The sequence below is a fragment of the Cicer arietinum genome, chromosome 4 (genome assembly GCF_000331145.2).
Source record: "Cicer arietinum cultivar CDC Frontier isolate Library 1 chromosome 4, Cicar.CDCFrontier_v2.0, whole genome shotgun sequence".
Classification (NCBI taxonomy): domain Eukaryota; kingdom Viridiplantae; phylum Streptophyta; class Magnoliopsida; order Fabales; family Fabaceae; genus Cicer; species Cicer arietinum.
Window position 1 is genome coordinate 51,757,500 of NC_021163.2, and position 22,574 is coordinate 51,780,073.

The 22,574-nt window shown below is 31.5% G+C and overlaps 2 protein-coding genes across 2 annotated transcripts; both read right to left on the bottom strand.

Moving 5' to 3' along the window:
- Positions 1 to 166: 166 nt before the first annotated feature.
- LOC101488753 (protein ASPARTIC PROTEASE IN GUARD CELL 2) lies at positions 167 to 2,024 on the bottom strand. The gene is made up of 2 exons (XM_004498040.4): positions 1,203 to 2,024; positions 167 to 1,004 (listed from the first exon to the last, which is right to left on the bottom strand). The coding sequence occupies exons 1-2, from the start codon at positions 1,876 to 1,878 to the stop codon at positions 244 to 246; spliced, it is 1,437 nt and encodes a 478-aa protein (XP_004498097.1). The 5' UTR covers positions 1,879 to 2,024; the 3' UTR covers positions 167 to 243.
- A 5,528-nt stretch (positions 2,025 to 7,552) lies between these two features.
- Positions 7,553 to 22,459, bottom strand: LOC101489300 (probable protein arginine N-methyltransferase 6). Its single transcript, XM_004498042.4, has 13 exons — positions 22,102 to 22,459; positions 20,580 to 20,645; positions 19,485 to 19,553; positions 18,815 to 18,850; positions 16,688 to 16,753; positions 14,700 to 14,768; positions 13,720 to 13,797; positions 13,377 to 13,455; positions 12,645 to 12,739; positions 8,690 to 8,774; positions 8,308 to 8,504; positions 7,954 to 8,072; positions 7,553 to 7,868 (listed from the first exon to the last, which is right to left on the bottom strand). The coding sequence occupies exons 1-13, from the start codon at positions 22,366 to 22,368 to the stop codon at positions 7,826 to 7,828; spliced, it is 1,269 nt and encodes a 422-aa protein (XP_004498099.1). The 5' UTR covers positions 22,369 to 22,459; the 3' UTR covers positions 7,553 to 7,825.
- Positions 22,460 to 22,574: the final 115 nt, after the last annotated feature.

A 22,574-nucleotide genomic window follows, 5' to 3' on the forward strand; every position in this document is an offset into this window, starting at 1 on the left:
ATATTATTGATATAATTACTAAATTGTTGATTATGAGACAATTAGAACATAAAATTTTATATTAGTCTTTTAAAAATTTACTTAAATTAAGTTTAAATAAAAATATATGCGCAACATCTAGTTTAAATTAATTGCGACAAAATTGCGCTGGAATTAGCTCATAGACTACTAACAAAATCTGGCATTCATAGACTACTAACAAAATCTGGCATTGTGTTGCTCATATAAAACACAATGTATACTTCAACACACATTAGGTCCAAATCCTATAAAACCATTATCTCCATCAACAGAAATCTGAATCCCTTCTTGTTGAATATTCCCTATAATAGATAAACTAGAAGGAGAAGCAGCAAATGCAAAACAGAAACTTCCAACATCATCAACCGGAATCAAAATATTTCTTGCGGGAAGTGTCAGTATTTGACCACCCGAAAAGTAAAACGACACCGTTGGAATCCGAACAGTCACAAACCCGTTTAAATCATAACACGTATCAAAAATAGATACTCCGTTAGCACGTGGCAAGTTCGTCGTCTGAGCAAGAAATGCGTCACGAAAAGAGTTGTAAGCAATAGTAGGGAACCGGGTAACGGCTGTTCCGGTATCCATAACGACTCCTCCGATTCCTAAATCGGTTACCGAAAAGATTTGTTCAGATATGGGTACTTGAATGCCTCCAACTGCAAGACCCGAAAGAGAGATGTAGTAGAAAGTAGGGAAGAATGGGTTATGAATGAGAGGGACCCACGTGGCACCTATCGGCATTGCTTTGTGTCCAAATTCGAGTGAACCTGATGATTCAGTGCCTCGAGAGAGTAGACAATATCCAAAGGCTCTGTCGGTTTGGGCTCCCAATTGGCCCACGAAGGACATAGGCCCACCTCCTAGGCCCAATAACCCAGCCGCTCCAACAAACATTCCCTCGTTCCAATGCCCGCACCCGATGGCTGTCTCTTGGATAAGAGTTCGCCCAATCGTTATCGTTTCAAGGGCAAGTGTCCCTTAAGCAACATTAGAAACAAATAGTATTGATTATGAATTCATCTCATAAAATAATTATATTGATTGATTTTAATTTATCATATTAGTTGTAAAACTAAAAGGCTGTAAAGTGAACCGAAAATGAAAAAGTGTATTGAATTTTTCAAGAAAGTGAAGTCAAAAAAGGAAAAAGCAAAGCAAACTGTGTTGATACACACCTTTGGTATACGATCCATCACCATAGTCAACTTGATATCCACACCTTCCTTGACGACAAGCAACACCATCATCAAGCTGATCACAAACAGAAGAGGAACAAGAAACACCAATAAACGAAGCAGAAGTAGCAGGATTAAATATTGGGTCAGATTGGTTATAACATTGGTGACAAGGTTGACATTGAATCCACACAATATCACTTCCTGAATCAATTACCATGTATTGATAAATTGCAGGACTACCAATTCCTATTCTAACGAAATACTCTCCACTTCCTTCTTCTGAACCGGAAACTATGTCAGATCCGAAACTAGTGTCTGCTGTTGTTTCTTGTTCTGTGACTTGTGTGTGTTTGTTCAGTCGGTTATGGAGGAAAGAGACTCTTTTTATGTCTCTTTTGATTCGTGAGATGAAACGGGTTTTGTGATTGGTGGCGGTGTTTATGTGATTTATTATGTGGTCTCTGTGGAATAGTTTTGTTTTCCATTGAGGTTGTTGTTGTTCTTTCTCGAGTTGGGAATGTTGTTTGGATGGTTTTAGTTTGGTTTCTGAGATGGCGTTTTCAACATTGAGATGTTGGAAGTAGGGAGGTGTGGGAGAGGAAATGGAAATGGAAATGGAAATGGTTAGTGTTAATGTTAGGATTAGGATGAACAAATGTAGCAGCATTGACATTGTTGGTGTGTGAGTGTTGTTGGTGGTGAAGAGTGAGGAATATGATTATTGATTGAAAATTTGTTAATTATTATTTTTTGGCGTGCTTGCTCAAGATGAGGATGTGGTGGACAGAGGGAAACGGCTCTTTTTAGGAAGAGAGGGGAGAGACCAAAGAGGGCTTTGACTCAATAATTCATAGTTAACTTTTTATATATAATTTTTTTATTCCTTAACTAGTAAAGGCATATGTTAACTATACGATTATTAGGTTTAGCTATTTTTGTTCTTTTAAATCACTAATAAATTGCATCATGTTGACCTCATGTTTGTTGGGTTATCTCTAGAAGAAAGCACAAAAATATCACTATCTTAATCCCTAAATTAATTTGGGGATTAAGAATTGGTATTAAACACCTCAAATGCTTCAGCATCACGGTTTAACGTCGTTACACACATATTTGACACAAAGGATCAGTTTGTGTTAACTTACATAAGTGTTATGGCCAACTTGACTGTTTTTAGAGTTAAAAAATCAAGCTAAACTTTAAAACTAAAGTTAAAGAACCAAAAAGATATTTAAATGTTTTTATTAAAACAACGAACCAATTATCTATATAGAAAAACCACGCGGTTGTGCACTAATAAATAATCTACTTCATCTAAAGGTCATATTAAATGGTGCTCAAGTTTTTTTTTTTTTTTGTAACAGATAGGTAAATGGTGCTCAACTTATATCAATTAAAAATCACACAAATGAAGATTTGAAGATGAATTTCATATTGAAATAAGATTCTTGATACAAAATAAAATTCTTTAAAATATTCATATTAATAATTAAAAAGATACTAAAATAATAAATACAATAGTTTTATTTATAGAGTAAGTTTTAAACTTAATCAACTAACCAACCGAGTTTAACTAAGTAACAAGCTAAATTAACCAACTAACTAATATTCTAAACTAATAACTAAAATATATAATCTTAATAGTCCTCCACAAACTCAAGGTAAAAAATTTCTTAACTTGAGTTTGAACTATAATATGATACAAAATATTTCCTTTTCTTTTAAAACAAAATACAATAAAAACAAAGAAAAACAAAACAATCAAACACAAAACTATCACATTGTAGTTCAAACTCTTACTGATTTATGGAAGGTGTTGTTGTTGATGGAGATACCACTTAGAGAATTGAAGTCCATTGGGCAGAAGCTTTTGGTCGGGAATTTGAATTTCAAATAAAGCATCTTTTTTATGGAAATGTTTTTGCGAGTTGTGAATTGAAAAGTTATTGATACTTATGAGAGTGTGATATTTAGGATGAAGAGATAATCATGAGAGAGAAAACAATTGTAGATAGACATTGAGAAAGGTAGGAAAAGATACATAAGTTAAAAGTAGAGAATTTAAATTTAGAATTCTGCTGAAATCAAAGATAAGAATGACATCACGAGAAAATGGAAGTAAAATGAAAGTTAAGGAAAATAGAAAAATTCAAAACGGTAATTTAAATTAGAAAGAGAATTAGAACCAAATTTATTCTACAGGAATGAGTGTTTTGTTGAATAGACGATTTATGTTGTAAAGATTGTGAACAATATTTTTTCAATTGTACTTTTTAATTAATAGATTTAATTTTAATTTTATTCTCCTTATTTTCATCATTCATAAAATTAGTCCTTCTATTTTAAAATATGACAGCTTTAATTATTTATTATTATTTGAACTAAAAAATAATAATGCAACATGTTTCAAATGATAAGACATATGATATGACGTTGTTGAATAATTAAGACGCATGAAATTGCAATAAAATCATCTAAAAGTTTCAATTTCAACTTCGATTTTTTTTTTTTGTAATTTAATTAATGACATGTGAATAATTAATGGATTTAGATAATTTTATATCATTAGATCGTATGCCACATCATTTACAACATGTCACATCATTTTTTTAGTTGAAAAACTGTCAAACTTTTGATTTTAAAATAAGGGGATCAATTTCGTAAGTTAGTGAAAATAGAGGGATTAAAATTATAATTAAACATAATTAATACTATTTGCATCATTTCAAATTAATATATTTCACTTTGTATTTATGATATTGATAATGAATCAATACTTAACAATGATAAATTTAGTAAAAGTATTTTTTTTTGTATGGCTTAATTGCAGTTTTAGTCCTCTTATTTTTATTATTCATAAAATTGGTCCCCCTATTTTAAAAGTCGACAATTTTGATTTTTCTTTATGATTTTTAACTAAAAAATAAAGACGTGACATATTTTAAATAACATGTCATATTATACAATGATGTAGAATGTTTAACACCTATAAATTTAGAATAAAACACTATAAAAACTTAACTTTCAACTTTAGAAATTTTTCATATTTGTAAGTTAATTAATGACATATGAATAATCAATGCATCTAGATATTTTTATATCATGTAATTGTATCTCACCTTATTTAAAGTACATCAAATAGTCATTTTTTAATTCAAAATTCTGATAAATGAATCAAAACTTCAATTTTTTAAATGGAGGAGTTAATTTTATGAATTGATAAAAATAGAGGAATTAAAACTATATTTAAGTTTATTTTATTTATATAATTTTTTTAATTAATATGAATGAAATTATCAATGGAATATATGATTTAATAACTCCTTAAAACCGAAAGACTCCATTATGAGAAGTGTTTGGTTTGAAAGAGGAAGAATAACGAAAACATGGTAAAAGAAAAGTGAAATTGTATTTATTAAAGAAGCCAAATTTAGGGAAAAGGTATCATGAATTGTTGTAGCACGAGGCCATCAAAAGTACCCCACAAACTATCGAAACAATTATTCAATGTACCAAATCCACTTTTTGTCTTGCTTTTGGAAATAATTGATGGACACGGACCGACAATGTAACTTATTTATCTCTAAACTAGTTTTTTTGAGCTTAATCGAATGTTTAATCTCTCTATTTTTTATTAATTCATTAAATTTGTCAACTATTTTAAAATTTAATAATTTTATTTTTTTATTTTAAATTTTTAATTAAAAAATAGTGATATGATATATTTTAAATAATAGAACATAATATAGATTGAATAATACATATGAAATTATAATAAAATTTTATAAAAAATTAACTTTTAATTACAATAATTATTTATTTTTATAATTTAATTAATGATATATAAATAATTAAGACATTTAGATAATTCTAGGTCATTTAAAATATATCAAATCTTCATTTTATAGTTCAAAAATATAATAAGTGATCAGAATTGTTGACAAAAATTGCAATTAAGTCTTTTTTTAAGAGACTAATTTTTATTTTATGTATTTTTTTTAGAATTTAATTTTCATGCATTCACTTTTTTTTAAAAAATTATACAGTTTACACATCATAATCAATGATATACGTGAATTTAGAAATAAATATCATAAAAATGAAATATTATTAATAATTAAAATATTGTTATTGATTGTTTATATAAAATCATTTTATATTAAAATTGTATATAAATTAATTTTTTTTATGGATACTTCATGACGTATTTGATCGTAACATAATACTTTTGTTAAGTTATATCTGATATGTAAAAAGCTCTTTGATTAATATGCGATAATTGAGATGAATAGTTTTTATATCGATCGATAATGTATATTCTTTTCTAAAATTATTTTTCAATGATTAAGAGATAGATGTAAATGGTACTGAAATGAAAGTATTTTTTAGAGAAAAAGATTAATACATTTATAATTTGATAAGAATATATCTTATAAAAATGAATAAAATAAACTCTTCAAAAATGTTTTGTAAAATGGATAACCCCTGTTTGTCTCTCTTTGTAGGATAACCGCCTCGTCAATGACTCCATATTTCGCAAAGATTTCTTTTGTGTCGAAATTGTATGGAAACTATGAAGTAGAAAATTATGTTCTTCTTTGTCATCTTGCCTTTCTTGCTGTCTCCAATGATGTCCCATCTCCTAAGCCCCACCACAATCTTTTGTCGTCTTCTTCCTACCACCTCTCTCCATTCTACCTTACAAGTTTGTTGGGTAAGAACACCAACCAATTTTTAAAACGTTGAAATACTTCGGTATAAAAGAAACCAAAATATATCAAAAAATTATGACATACTACAATGTTTCCATGAATTTTTAAAAATTGAAATTATTGAAAAATTTATGTTGAATAAGAAAAATTCATGTTAAAAGTTTTTTAAAATATGAAAAATCTAAAACTCTAAATTTTGAAAAAATGATACATTTGAAACATATATTTGTGTTTGAGGCTTTACAAAATATAAAAAATCTCAAACTAAATTTTTTTCGGAAAAATAATATTCACTCTGTTTGCTCCCAAATTTAAGTAAAGGTGTCAAAGGTTTCTTTTACCATTTCACAAAATTTGTGGAGGACTGAGGATTAAGAGCGAGAATAGCTAAGTATATTTCTTTGATAACCGTACAGTTTTAAACTGTTCCATATCTACATTAAATCAAATCAACATTATATTTAATATTATCTTAAAACATTGACATAGATTCTAAATGAAAAAAGATCCCAATTTTTTTTTATAATAAACTCTAACTTTAAAAAATTGCGTTGATATCTTAATTTAATACGTTAAACACTTTAAAATTTTATATTTGCAAATGTTAAAATCTTGATGTTAAAGTTTTATGATTTTATAGAATTAACTTTTAGATTCGAATAGAACCTCCAAAGATATTGAAATGAAACCATCGTGTCAATATCCATGGGACATTGTAACAATATTAGTAGTAATAAACAAACTATAATGGTTAATTAAACTCTAGAAAATTAGATTTTTACAGAGTCTATTTAACAAACAAACATTAAACAAATGACAAGAATAAATAGAAAGACACTTTCAATCTCAATTAGATTATTAGAGTCTGCTAAACAAACATTAAACAAATGAGAAGAACAAATAGAAAACACTCTCAAACTCAACTCCTGAACAAGCAAGACTTCCACTTTAGCAAGCTAATCAACACTAGTGTTCCCTTCACATAAGGTGGGCATGAAGACAAATTGTCACTCCTTTAAAATTAAGAGACCAAATATAATTTACCAGAAAACAATAAGGATGAGTAAGCAGCACAGCCTCTTAAATAAACCTAAGAACCATTTGAGAATCAAACTTACAAATCAGATTTTTGAAACCATGATTCAAACACTATCAAAACTATATAAATGGTCTGAAGTTAATATTAAGTAAAAGCACAATTCCCAAAAAATCTTGTAATCCAACCTACCAAAGAGTTTCTCAAAGACCACCAAAATCAACTGGTCTTGGATTACCAATGGGGTTACCATCATTGGACGCAGTGATTGACCATGCTAAAGAAAAACAGTAAAACATGAACAAGGACATGTCTTAAGACCTGATCTTGTGTGTCAAAGCTTTCACTTCTATCACACTTTTAGAATCTTAAAACCTCTCAAATTCTCGAAAGAAATGAAGAAATTCATTACTAAAATTGTGTATACACCAAAAATCTTAATAATGAAGCTCTTCATTTCTCCCTCGAGAAATGGAGATATCCTTACTTTACCATTGGGTTGTTGCCACAATTTTGAAAACGGTTCCAGATAAATTGACAAGAACGTGGTTTAAAAATAATTCATCGTATTCCAGCAAAGCTCTAAGTGAAAACTGATATGGCATAGCCCCACCAGAGTGAAGCTTAAAAAAATTACAATAATAAACGAATTGTGACATTACTCAGCCACTCCTGTATAATTTAATACCAATGAGTTACAAAGAAAATCCCATTTGATTGACCTAACTAAATATGCTTACAGGTCCTTCAGTAGCTCATTCTAATCTACCAAGCAAGGATTAGTGGTTTCCGTGACCCAAACAATTAGATCTTAATTCTGTTGGCGAAAGAAGCCCGCGAAGATATATATATGCAACAGTCCCATATTCAGATCATCTCATAACAGACTCTTTCACATAAGATCGATTGCCTGAACTGCAATGGAAAGGAATGAAGTTAGAATCCATAACAAATGACTGTAAAGAGATACTATGTGGAAAATAATATTTTTTCGACTCACGTATATTCAAGGTGAATATTCATAAACCGAGCATTTTCTTTGCTTTGTGTCAACGTCACTAAACCTTCAATTAGTTGATCTTGTTCCAGCTCAATAGGATCATAGAAGTATATCAGGGTCTGCAAAATACATTGGTTAATAAACTTAAGACAACCAAAATCAGTACCAACTGTAAAACTTCTTCAGAGTTGTATACTAAAAGCAATCAGCTTTAGAGACATGCTATGCATTTTTGTGTTGTATATGCTAAAGATAAACAGTGACAAAAGACTTCAATATAGACTTTCTGAACAAATGAAAACTAGAACTTCCTATTGAAATTGGAAACTAAAAATAAAATAATAAAGGCTGCACCTGCTGCCAATGTGTTGGAGGTTCCTCGGGTGCAGTGGATAGGACCAGTGCTTCATTTGGATTGGGCCTTTTTTTGCTCAGACTACCGTTCCCCTGATGATTCTCAGTAAATGATGTTGATGAATGATAATTGGTTGGTTCTATTGTAGGCCCATTAAATTCAACATCAAACCAAAATGCAAAACCATGTAATGGAGCTGTAGAAAACAGCAAATATTATAAGTTTTTATTAAATGCAGTTATTGGTTAGTCATTTGGATGAACGCGGAACATCATGCCGGTACAAGCAAACATGAAGCAGGTGGCACAGATATTAGCAGCAAGAAAAATATCCAGAAGTCAACAAATTAACGGAAAGAAAGGACAGGCAAAAGTAGATTACCTCGCATCATTGATTTGAGCTTAAACTTCGTTGTTACAGTTTCTAACTCATTGATGGTAACAGAATAACTATCAATATGTTTTACCTGCAATAGTAAATGATCAATTTCTTCAAAATTAATACTAATACAACCTTTAGGAAGGAAAAATTGAAAAACAACATATTACAAACAAACAAGCAGGCATATACATAGACCCCACAATGTACCATATAATAAGGTATTCTCAGCATATACTGCTTTTGTGAAAGTCCCCAATTACTAAATAGCACAGAAAGGGGGAAAGGGAATCATGCCAACTATGAGAATACTGAAGTTGAAAAAAGAAAAAACCCACTTGCTTACTTGGAAGAATTGAAGAATATAATGTATGAGGATCTCTTAGAAGAAAAAAGAATAAAAAGAGGACTAGAATGACGGAAGGCAAGGAATTGCAAAGTGGGGATACGGTTAGGAGCAAGATAGTTAAAATCCTACCCAAAACTGTAAATTGTAAAGATCATAAGATTCGACAAAAAAGATTAAACTATATTTTAATATAAAAATATGATAATCTAGATAATTAACAGATAATAAATAAAATTCAAATAACAACTTCGATATTTATTCATAGTTATTTTCTTAATAATATTTTAATACTTATAGTTACTACAAGTGATTATCACGTGAGTGTTTGCAAGGGAAGAGCCAAAACTGAATGGTTGGAGGGGGGAGACTGAGAGAGGAGTAATAAGCAATAAAAAATACAAGTTTGGCGGTTCAAAATGTAAGCAAATTTTAAATAGTTTTATCTTTCAATTCATTTAGAATTTAAATTTCCAGCAACATTTTATTCTAATAAAACAAATTCCAATGAATGGTAGTTTGAGGAATACAAATATCTTTTTTATCTTATCAAGAAAAGTTAAATAATACTAACTAATTTTCTTTAAGGGTTGATAGACATGATAAGAATAAATTGTCATATTTTGTCTGAATCCAATGTTTGATGAACCAACGGAATATGATAAATTAATCCAAAACTCTATCATATCATGTTTTTCTAGTTGAAATTTATATGTTAAATATGAGCTAGGTTAGACACCAACATCATATGATAAAAACAATAATTTACTCAATTACCATTATAAGATATAATTTGAAATATAATAAAATATAAATATAAAAAATTTATAAAATATAATCTAAAAATATAAATATAAAAATAATTAATAGAATTTGATCTTAAACTTAAAAATGAAATATTAATAATTAATTTAAAAAATGTTTATGATTTTATCACAACGATAGTTGTCTTTTTATATAATTTAATAAATTAGTATTCAAAATTATGAAAATTAATGGAAATATTAAAATAAACATTATTTATTTACAAGGGTACTTCTACCATTTACATATAATATATATCATATCTTTATTTAATTACTCATGATTTTTTTTTTAAATTTAAATTGTTTATTTAGTAATATCAATGGATAGTTTTAAATATAAATCATTTCATTACTTATTTAATTTTTAGTATTTTTCTGTTAATTTATAATATTTAAAATATAATAAGTTAATTTAAAAAAAAACTAATATGCAATTAATCACAATAGTAATTTTGTTATTTATATAATATATATTATATTGATGAGATGTGTATCAAATAGATGACAAAATAAAAATGTTGTTATCATGTTGGTTATCATGTGTGTATCAAACACTTGATATGATATGTTTATCATGTCATTATCCGATCCTATCTTTATCCAGTTTTATATGATATTATGTCGCTATGATATCTTCCGCATCAAATGGTGTGATACAAGCAAATCTCAAATGACAATGTTGAACAATTGACTACTTGTAGTAGAGACTAACAATACAATATTGAGTAATACAAATTTCAGTAGAAACAAATCTCAGGTGTAAACTTTTTTAAATTGCCTCGTGCTTTTTTTATTATTAATAAAATATTATGTATGTATATAACTAATTTTAAAAACCGGTAAGGGCTCAAGCCTCAGGAGCCAGCAAAGTTGAACCACTCCTAAGTGCTCATTCAGTGGTAAATGCAACCAACATGAGGCAGCATCAACCATCAGTGTCACATGCAAGGAAGAAGGGACTTTGCTGTAACTGATCACACAAGGAAGAAGACACCAAAACGCTTCACTAGTCATTTATTTTAAATTTTAAATCTGGTTTTTTCTACAAATCCGACCCAAACCTGTTTGCATTAAAAATTTGTTGAGGAAAAAGATCCAGCCTAGATTGGGGGATTTTGGCAGCAATCCTACTCACGATTTCACCAATCCTACAACTGGTTCCCCCGATCCCACAAATCACGATCTTACCAGCATTGTAGTATGTTTTCTTCTTCGTTGATCGTATACTCCTGCGAGATCCTACGAGCCATCCTGCGATCCCACTAACACTAATGGTAACTTCTTAGCTTTGTAACAGACTGAATTTGAACCCGTACAAATGAATTTTTGACCTAATGTCTCCTCGTCCCCTAAATAAATACTTGGCTAACCCAACCCCAAAAGCTAGCTTTGGGACGAGGGTTTTCCCCCACTTATAACCATTATTTTGGACATAACACTAGTCAATTTGGATCTCCAACAAACCCCATCTCGCCCAACACTGTACATCTGGAGAGTGAACTTGCAATAATAGACATATGTTGATTTCCTTATGATGAGTGGCCGAACATGTCTAGGATAGTCTCTGATACCATATTAAGTTTTTGGGCTTAGACCTAACTCAACTCCAAAAGCTAGCCCGTGAGGGAGGTTATAACCACTAGTCAATGCGAAACGATATAGTTTACCCCGTAATGAAAAATAATGTTTTGGCTGTTGTATCATATAGAAGCAGCTCATGATTTTTTTAATGTGCATCGCCAACGGTGAAATACCATCATAAGCTGAACATTAAACAGCACAGATAAAAGATCCTGGCTCTACCACATGGTTTCATATTGTTTTGTCTATGATGTCAGTCTCGGATAGCGGCACAAACCGCTGAACCATAAAATGGGAGAGCGGGATCACAGATAGCGGAATGACCGCTATTGCAAAGGCCAACAAACAGTATATAAAATAAACATAAATTACAAACAGTATAACAAAATACTAAAAAAATAGCAAACTACACAAAATTAAAGAGTTAATCATACTTAACCAAAATTCAACATCAAAATCAAGTTCTAATAGTAATCATAATTAACAAAATAGAGAACAGAGCAAAAGAAACAAAGCAGACAAAACAGAGTCACAAAAAGAAATAAAGCAACAAGGCAAGAACATAACGATGTTGAACAGAGCAAGAACGGAACAGAACGATGTAGAAAGGACTAAGAAAATAGCGAAAATGACAGAGCAAGAACAATGGCGACAGAGCAAGAACTAAACGAGGAAGAATGAAAAATTTTCTTTTTCACGATTCTGAACCAACCCCTTTGTGGGTTTATAATAATAAAAAATTTGGGCTTAAGTGGAAGCGGTGACCTAGATACCCTTAATGAAGAATAAAAAAAATAAAATAAAACTTGTGTTTTTGAAGAAGCTCTAGAGCGGGTTCAATTGCGGGTTGGGCTAGGATAGCTGTCGCGATGATAGCGAGGTTCGCGGCCGGGAGCGCCGCTACCGTCACAGCCAGCCCCTCCACGGCACCGGGATAGCGGGATCGCTCCAGGATTTGTTTTGTTATTCCACAACTTCTGTCAACCCTTCATTAGAAGACCAAGAAAGAAACCCTAGATGACTTACTGACTGAGACCAAATTGTATATATTATACATTGTATTACAGAAAACCATTATTCGCAGCTTGAAGTTAACCAACTTTTCTTCAAACGCAACTCAAGCATGAAATATACAAGTATAACCTTGGCAACCATGTTATTCAGAATGCATAATAGTAAAGAGAAGTCAAAGTAAAGAGTGACAATAACACTAACGTGTACTCACCAAATGTGGCCATGACAAAATATTTTCACCAGTTATCATCTCCACAGAAGGTTCCTCGAATGCACACTGTTTTGCTAATGATAACATGGCAGACACTGCAACCAAAAGTAAAAACTGTTAAGAAAAGCAATAGGTGAAAGGCAATCGGATATTTACAGACTATTCTACCCTAGTAATATTATAAATACCTCACTAAAGGTTCAAGGAACTATCAGCATGATAGGAGATACTATCAGCAGTATTAATGGCAATTAAAAGGAATTACAGAAAAAGGAAAGGGTGGAGACTCCCAAGCCAGCACACTCTATCAGGAGAGAGCCACTAATCACTCTGGGCCTCATTAACAGATTAAGGTTTTCTCCTAGTATTAGACTAGTAATGGCTTCTCAGTTCTTTCCTAAAGGACCCTCTTGGGCGTTGCCTGCATTCAGGGTTCTATCAGCACACAAGATACAAGTACTAAGTCCAGGCATAATGATCTCAAGGAGATAACAAAGGAACAATCTAACAAGGGAATGAAAAGATATTTCAAGACGATGGCCTTGATAAAGTGGGTGCAGTAAAAAAGAATGCTGCAGAGTGATGATAAACTGTTCCTCTATATGGTAAATCAAAATACCAGTAAGCAAATCCAGCTTCAGCATACGTCTTTACCAAGTACAATAATATATAGATTTTGAAATCTTATTTACAATCTAGGATGATATCTAAGTTATTAAGCAGTGAACTTACTATCAATTCCATAAACATTGCGCCAAAAGTCGACGCTGTCATTGTATCTGTCGGTATGTGTGACAGGAGCCATGTACAACTGGAGAATAATACACCAAGCGGTCAGCACTTTTTCCTTTTTTGGACAAGACATTAAAAGGTCAAAATTATTGTAATACTGTGTGCAAGATTAACCAAATCCATTCATTCCAGACCACATTCTAGCAATTGTAAGCTTCATGTATAAGTAAAGTAACCACAATCGCAATTAGGTTTGTGAATCCTTATGGGCTGGGATTGTACCAGACAATAACTTTTAATAAAAGGTATCCATAAAGGTATAAACTATAAGCCATATACATACATTTGCACTTGAGGGAAGAATGAGACCACCAGGTTTCAGCCAGCGATCTCTAGCAGTAATCACACTCCCAAGCATGCTCTACAAGAAAATAAAATCTTCAAACCAATATAAATTATAGAAGTGGATTTACTGTGAAGATGGGAAAAGGAAGTCATCTGACATCTGAGTATCATTTCAAACAGGAGCAGACCCATATTGAACTGAAGTAGTAACGCGACCCTTCTAGAATCCTACCCAAAATGTAAAAAATGAAAACAAAAACAAAAGGAAGAAAACAAACAACACTCCAAGATTTTGTTGGTTACTTTGGTTCGTCCACCAAAAAAGATACATACATCCCAATAAATTACGTCTGGCTTTCACATTTCTATAGATGTTAACAGTAGAAATAATATGCCTTAACTTTTGCTTTAGACAAATTTAAGTACTAATTTGTCATCTAACGGAAACTTCTTGTCATGAATCAACTATCTCAAAAGCTTAACTTTTTGGATGAAAGCACATCTATGGTTTTGTATTTACTATGCCCCCTCATGCAAGCCTTTTGGACCGAGAACATGGATAATGCAAAAGTAACCCTACCTTTGCTGCACCATTATTTTTATTTAGAACAATGTGGCAAAGACCAAATTCACAAGACCACTTGATCATGCCACTTTGAAACCATGCCGTGAACTAACTATTCCTAAAACTTCAGCTTTTGGAAAAGCACGTGAATGGTTTATATATTTAACACAACAACCAGTTTTTACTTGATGGTATTGACTATATACATAAAGTGATGTGATGCCATGTGTTTTGTGAAAGATCAGTATTGTACCCATTTCAATAATGATGATAAAAAAAATACATTTGTTTGATGCCAATTCATTCAAGTTATTAGAATATCAGTTCCCTCAGAAGTTAATTTATGGTTTCCTCCACCAATTTCATGATAACTTGTTTTAACTTCTCAAAATCATAAGTATCCCAATATGCACCTCATATAGAAGCATATAACCCATCCATTCTGAAATTATAACATCCACCTCTTCCTCAATTTCAACATCCTGCAAAAACCATAGGCTAAGGTGAATATAAAAAATATAAAGCTTGATCCTAGTAATGAATATAAAGTTTACAAAGGAGAATTATACACGTGTCGGTGTCAGACACTTGTACAACACTCATACGATACCTTCCCGTCAACTTAAACAAGTGCTTGACAAAAACCATGTTTTTTGTTTGTTGCGACACAATTTAGACACCCCTTGGGCACATCCCAGACGCATATATGGGGGTTAAAGATGTGTCACAACTATAACAGGGAGTTAAAGATATTAAATTTAGTTCTTTTTATAAATAATGTTTATATTTTATTTAATTATAATAAATAAATATATGTGTATCGATGTCGGTGTCCTATACTTTATACATTAACAATGTAAATGTGTTTGTGTCGTGTCAGGTGTTCGTGTCGGAGTCCATGTTTCATAAGACTATATTCGTAAGTCTGTGCACATGATTGATAGCACAAGTCCAAGTGTTCAAATGTTAAAATATTGGTTGAAAAAGAAAGGCTGTGAAGGAGAATTTAAAAAAAAGGAATACACAATCTATTGGTACAAAGATGATAAAAACCTAAACAAATCTCAAACTGAGGTGAAAATTTGCACGGATAAGTGGCTCTTGAGTAAGAAATAAAAACAGAGTTGTGGCTAGGGATGTGCAAAAAATCCAGTTACAAGACCCAAATCCAAAACCGGATCCAAATCCATTTTAAATATCCGGTTAAAATCATATGGTTATAATCCGGTTGGATAACCACTTATGTTTTACATTTGGATTTGGTTTTTATCCACTATCAATATTTTGTTAATTTTGAGATTTTATTTCTTGAAAAAAATTTAAAATTCATTTTTTGTTTCGAAAAAATATCGGAAAAAAGTAAATAAAAAAACTTGTTTTTCTCAAAAAAAATTTAAATCGAATTTTTCTCTCGAAAAGTTTGGTGAGAATTTTTTTAAAAAAATTTATCGAAAAAATCGATTTTTTTAAATAACCGATTTTTAAACTATGAATAAATGATTTTTAAAAAAAGAATCAAATTTTAACTAATTTTGAAAAAAAAATCGATTTTAAAATTAAAATTTTCAAAACCGGTTGCTTAATTATAAACCGGTTATTTAACTATAACCAATTTTACAATTGATTTTATAACCGGTTTTAAACCAAATAATGGATTTGGTTATAAATCTATATCCATATATTAGTTTTAAAATAGATATGGTTTGGTTTTTTAAAAAAACCAACCATGAACAGCCCTAGCTGTGGCACAGAACAGAAAGAAAAGGAAGAAATAAGAAGAGTCATTCAAGGAGAAAAGAAGACAGATAGCAATGACAACCTTTTATCTTTAAAAAAGCTGTCATCATATTATTAGAGACACCGGAGCAAAGAGATTTTCACTATCTAGAGGTTTTGTCTTCATTTTTCTCTTTTTTAATTTCAAAATTTTATTTAGAGATGCCATCAATTAGTTGTTTCTGTTATGAACTAACTTTTATTTCAAATTTTCAAGGACCACCTAGATGATTTGTTGTCTAACCAATTTATGTAAATTTTAAAGTTCATTACCTTTTCAAGAATAAAAATGTGTTATTAGCCTTATTATTTTTGTTATTGTATTTATCGTTTTGCCAATTTTATTCGTTAGTTCAATTAAAATTTATGAGTGAGTCATAACAATTATTTAATTTTGGGATCAATTGTCTTGAGATGAAAACTCTACTTAACAACAATTTACTTGATCAAATAGTGAACTCACTAATTTGCACCAATAATTGTTATCTCAATATCAAATCCTGCAATTTGATTTTCAATCATATTACAAATGGTTTGGACATTATAGAGATCAAACCTCATGTCAACACTTAAGCCATAAAATATTTCAATGAATGAAAAACATATATTGTTCAGAAGAGCCTACCTCAACTCGTCCATGCAATACAATAACAACATCAGACAGGTTATTTGCTTTAACGACTTCATTTGCCTGTTTGCAAAAGAAAACAACTAATTGAAACCAATAACTCGTGGTAAAAAGTGCTATTAAACATCATAACAACCAATTTGCATTGACAGACTCAAACATTAAACTTATAAAAGAGAAACAGTAGAACTTTAGCAGAAAACCCCAAGTAGAGAAGAGTTCAAAAAGCATAGGCAATTCTCATCATATCAGCCAGTTTTGTGGGATTCAATTAGGCCCTAAAGCCCAAATTCTAATTGGCATCAAGGTCATGTTAAGTTGCTTGAATAATTTAGAATGGATGACTTACATTACACAATGGGGCTGTACATATATATACAAGAAAGAATCTATCAAAATAAGAAAAAGTAGAAAACTAGGGAAACTATTAAAAAATACAGAGAATAATTTTAATTACGACTATAATCAACACTCTCCCTCCTGTTGGAGCATATATAACTTAAGCATCCAACTTGTTACATGTAAAAACAATGAAGTCCCCGTAGAGATTTGCTGAAGATATCAGTCAACTGATTGCTGGAGCTCAATGAAGAGGTTCAGATGGTGTCTAAAAGGATCTTCTCTCGGATAAAGTAGCAATCAGCTTTTATGTGCTTAGTCCTCTCATGAAAGACGGGGTTTGAAGAAAGATATAATGCCGACTGATTATCACACATGAGTTCACTTCCCTAACTCCATGTAAAGAACTCCTTATTTGTACTTATTATTTTGGCAATCAACTTTTGTTGTTGTTGTTTGCAATTAAGGAGTTCTTAGATGGGATTAGGGAAGTGAACTCATGTGGGATAATCAATTGGCATTATATCTTTCTTCAAACCAATGTTATCAATTACAAATCATAGAAAATAGCAGTTTGTTCAAATTCCGTTTTGCTACGTTGTTATAGCACCGCTATAGCCACTATTTGAGAACTATTTGTATTAAATAGCATATTGTGGAATAATAGTGATTTGTACAAACTCCCCTACGCTATAACGCCGCTATTTGAAGCCATTGCTTCAAACCTCGTCTTTCATGAGAGGACTAGGTAAGGTCGGCTACACAATTCTTGAATAAAAACCACCCCTTTCAAACACACCAGACATAATTCTTAAATAAAAGTTACATTTTAGCACAAAGGAAACATGGCCATATGATTAGAACAGAGTCACGTAATTTGTAATTTGCTTCGATATGTGGTACAGGTATGGGTTCGCAGTACGCTACATGCATAGAATTTGGTACATACAGGGTAAAGCTTTGCTACGCATCAGTTCGTCATAATATTATGAAATAATAGGAAGTAATATAATAGTATTACGTCTTTTATAATTTGTTTTTCCAAAAAAAAAAGCCTTTTTTTGTAAGAGGTGATTTAACTAGTGGTAGTCCAATAGTCATTGTGGTTTGTCATAGAGATAGCACAACAGTACAGCTAAAGCATAAAGCCCCATATCAAAATTTAGCAAACAATGTAGAGGTGATTTCACTATAAATATAAGAAGAAACATGCAATAAACCAACACACTTGTGGGTAAAGTCAGTTCTCGCTTTCATAAGGCAATGAACACTTCCCAACGCAGTATTTAAATATTGATTTTTAGCTGGTACTTTTGGTTCGTTGCTTTCTGGGAATTCTTTGCGAATTTGAGGGAACCAATATGTGAAAGTACTGCGTTCTCACGAACCAATTCGCGGTTCCCTGGGGTCACCATCGAATCCTGTAACCATGGACTAAAAGGGGTAGTGCATGACCTATTGAATGTGTAAAGTGCACGGTAGCAACAGAACTGGGGAGAGTATACATAAAATAAAATTCATGTTTTATTCTATTTTTGTTTTCTACTTCTAGTAGTATTAATTAGAGAGCTCAGTTCAGCCAGTCCTTTCTTTCCATGCAACCAATAGCACCTAGTCGAATAAGAATTGGTTGTTGCGCAGGAATAAAATTAGTCAGAGTGAATTGGATACTAGTTAGTTTCTACTTTCTTGTAAACAATATGCCATGATCTTGAACTCTTTGCCCTACCCATATTAACTAAATGAAGCTTATACCAATTAAAAATGTATCTTTGAAATTATTACCTGCAGAGCAATGTCACTAGCATCAACTGCATACACCTGGAAAGATAAAATTCCACAATCTCATCCATGTCAAACACTTCAGAATTTGGAATAAATCATAGATTGAAAAACTAGATTAAAAGCTTAACTATGAAAACAAAAGACAGGCTTCAAAAAGTACTGTCTTAGAAGGTCTTAATCCCAAAGAGTATGAGTCAACTTCCAAAATTTTAAATAAACATACCCAAGATCCTCCACAGTTAAAAAATATTAAACAAAAGGAGTAGAGAAGAATAGAACTTAAAACAAATACAAAGCAAATAAGCAACATATCCATGATACAGCCACAGCATTTCCAGATTATATAAATAATATGTATGGGCATTAAAACTCAAAATAAAATTTTTCTGTGAATCCTAATTTGAACAATTACAAACTAAATCAATAAAACAGAATATGCCAGATCTATCTAACTATATTGAAAAAGAAACTAAAAGCAATATTCCTTCTTCTATGATAAAACGTGTAAGAAAAGTACATCATTGCATATAGGTGGAAACTGAAAAAAGGATTTGCAAAAAATTTAAACAGTTTTGCATTTATTTTAATGGAAAAAAAAACATTTTTTAACAAAATATATAACACAAGTCTTTCGATACCAATTAAAAGTATGCCAATGGCAATAGCTTACCCGCTTTGCACCGGCCTGAGCACAAAATATGGAAAGGATTCCTGTACCGCATCCAACGTCAACTACGACCTGAAGGCAGACAATACTTAAGAGAGAAAAGAGAGAAATAATGTACAGATGTAGGAGGACAGGGGGACATGAAAAGCCAGAGTAGACTTCAATCCAAACCATACAAAAAAGAAAACTATGAAAGAGCCATCAATAATTAGATCTTATTCCAATATGTGGCATATGTTTAACCTATCAACTGTACAATAACATAAACCCCAACAAGAGGCACTCCACATGGTGTAAGCTAACTAATTCACTTGGAGATGAACAAAGTCCTCTCTTTTGACTAAGAGTTCTAATAACAATTAAGTATGAATAGAAGTATCATATTTGAATTTACAACAAGTATTGATTTTATCATATTGCAAGAGTTCACAAATAGATACAAGGAAATTCAAATTTATTTGTTAATAAAATTCCTCCCATGAAACCAGCTTCGGGATATTCTATTATTGTAAGAACCTCTACGACAAGGTGGTAAAGGCTCACAATTAACTCTAAGTGCAAACTATAATCAGTAAAGGATCCATAAATTGTAAGTTGTGGGGGCCACACTCATACATATGACGTTGTATGGTGAGTTCTTATGTACAATATATCCTACAGCAGCTGACATATAAATATATAATATTGAACATATGCCAATCGTAATGGGCGCAAATGCCCCGGTGTGCCCAACATAGATCGGCATAGGAATATCTAGCAAAACTTTGTTCGGTAGGTGGTTAGTTGCATAGATCAAACAAAGTTGCCATGTCCTATCATGAATATCATATCTAAAGACCAAAGTCTAAATCATAATCATTCTCAATCATGACATGGATATAGGGAAGTCCTGTAGAAAATATTATTTCAAACGTAATATAAAAATAATTTTACTTTGGAATTTATCCAAATCAATCTAAGCTTAGAAACTCTAAACCAAATTCTCCAAAAATAAAAAATTAAATTGCACTGCTACCAACTTCCGCCATTCAAAACAAAATCAACATAGAAAATCTTTACAAATCTATTAAAACAATGTATGTATGATTGCTAAATTACTTTGCCAGCAATAAAACTCTGATGACGCATGATTGCTTCCCTATATGTTTCAGTCCGCACATGATCCTGTACCAAACCAGGGCAAGAAAAGAAAAAGAAACAACAAATAAAGAGATTAATTTTGTATTAACTAAAAAATAATTACAAAAGAGAAGAAATTAAAATGCATTAGAGGACAAGGAATTCTTCTTAGAAGAAAACAAACGAAACTACAAATTACAAACAAAAAAAATCATTACTGAAGTAATGCTTCCCTACCCTCAACATATCTGTTTTATGCTATGAAAAGAAACCCCAATAAAAATATCAAGTGCAGTGTGCTCTACAGAAAATAGAAGCCATAAGAGTTAATCATAAAAAATTGTTGCAAGGACCTAGGGCACATTCATTTGTGGTTTCTTAAGTTTACGGACAAAATTATGTCATATTAGACCAAAGGAAAGAAAAGTACAACTAAGAGGTGGATCGTATACCATCTATAACAGGAAAAAAATAACAAGATACTTTAGTCATTTTACTTTTACTAAAAGGAAATTTCATCGCACAGAACAGTGAAGAATAACCATATCTATTAATCAATTTGAAGTAAATGATACAATCGATATATTTTATCAAGGAAAAACAATTTTAAGGACAAGTCCAGAAGATCAAATTAACCAAGGCAAGAATAGCATTTGCATTTACATTTACAATTGAATCACATTTTGCAACGAGACAAAAGAATTTAATTTCTTCGAGCCGTGTTACATTCTTCGAGATGAATTGTAGAGAGAAAACACGAATGACTAAAAGAATGGAGAAAAAAAAGTGGAAGATATTAGCAAGTGTAAATCAAAAGTTCACTTATCCCTCTTTTTCATATAGTGTTTGTAATTTTTGCACCATTCCTCCATTTCAATTCAGATTTTCAAGTCTACAATATAATTAAATTGTGAGTAAACCTTCAATTTCCTCCCTAAACTATCACATTATCTCATATTTTATCCCTAAACTATAGAAATGTAATAAATAGTTACTAAACTATTCATAGACTGTTTAGGGATTATTTCTGGAGAATAATTTAAGGACTATTTATTCCGGTCTAGTGACTATTTGATGAATCGCGAATAGTTAAGACAGTAACCATTTATTACATGAGAATGCTTTAATTTACAAAGGGTTGTATAAACGAAGAAAAACGAATCCTTCTAATAGGCCCATCTTCCCATGATTTCCGTTCATTTCCAACTTGCATATTTTCTCTTTGTTCAAGATTCATTGTTGCCATTCTTGCATGGTTTCTTTCCTAAGATTTAGCAATGCTCTATTACATCTTATATAATGTATCGACCAAATTGAAGGTATACTATATAAGTTAACTACGTATAAAAGGAAAGCTGAAAGCTAACTCTAAGAACGAGGAGTAATATATAAAGTAAACTAGGGTTTATGACATTCAAATTTCACAGACCATGAGTAATGTGTAATTGAGAAACATTGAAACGAAGAAAGTAGCAAAATAGAAATAGTAGAGTTTGAAAACCTTGATCATCTCCTGGTGAATACCGAGGTGAGCGTAGGAATGGAAATAAGCCATGTCGTAATCGGTGCAAGGAGGTCGATGAGGTTGAGGTTGAAGTTGTTGCTGTTGCTCAGTATCGGAAACCCTAATAAGGGGAGAAGAAGTGGAAGCACGTGACCGGCGAGTGCCACGGCGGGCTCGGTCTCTGTGATTATGAGTTTGTAACATTCCCGGCGGCGGTGGTGGTTGGTGGTGGTAGCCGTTATTATTATTCTCATTCGGAAACATAACTCGCTCTTTTGAGTCACTCTTTTTCGCGCACACACAACTAAGAGTTTGCACACTGTCCGTAAGAGTGAGCTATATATATCGCGCCACGGTTTTAAGGTGAGGTGAAGCACTTTAAAAAACGGTCTACCACCCAAACCCCATTTTAGTCAAAAAAAAAAATATAAATAAAATTTAGGGCTAAATTACATTTGTGGTCTTTTAAC

What these genes read in the sequence shown, in the direction of transcription:
- LOC101488753 (XM_004498040.4), bottom strand. Translation starts at nt 1,878, where the DNA reads ATGTCAATGCTGCTACATTTGTTCATCCTAATCCTAACATTAACACTA. An exon ending in TGATGGATCGTATACCAAAG is followed by an intron (nt 1,005 to 1,202) that starts GTGTGTATCAAC and finishes ATGTTGCTTAAG; the next exon opens with GGACACTTGCCCTTGAAACG.
- LOC101489300 (XM_004498042.4), bottom strand. Translation starts at nt 22,368, where the DNA reads ATGTTTCCGAATGAGAATAATAATAACGGCTACCACCACCAACCACCA. An exon ending in GTTATATGCTTCTATATGAG is followed by an intron (nt 13,798 to 14,699) that starts GTGCATATTGGG and finishes ATTTTCTTGTAG; the next exon opens with AGCATGCTTGGGAGTGTGAT. An exon ending in TTTTGTCATGGCCACATTTG is followed by an intron (nt 8,775 to 12,644) that starts GTGAGTACACGT and finishes TTACTATTGCAG; the next exon opens with GTAAAACATATTGATAGTTA.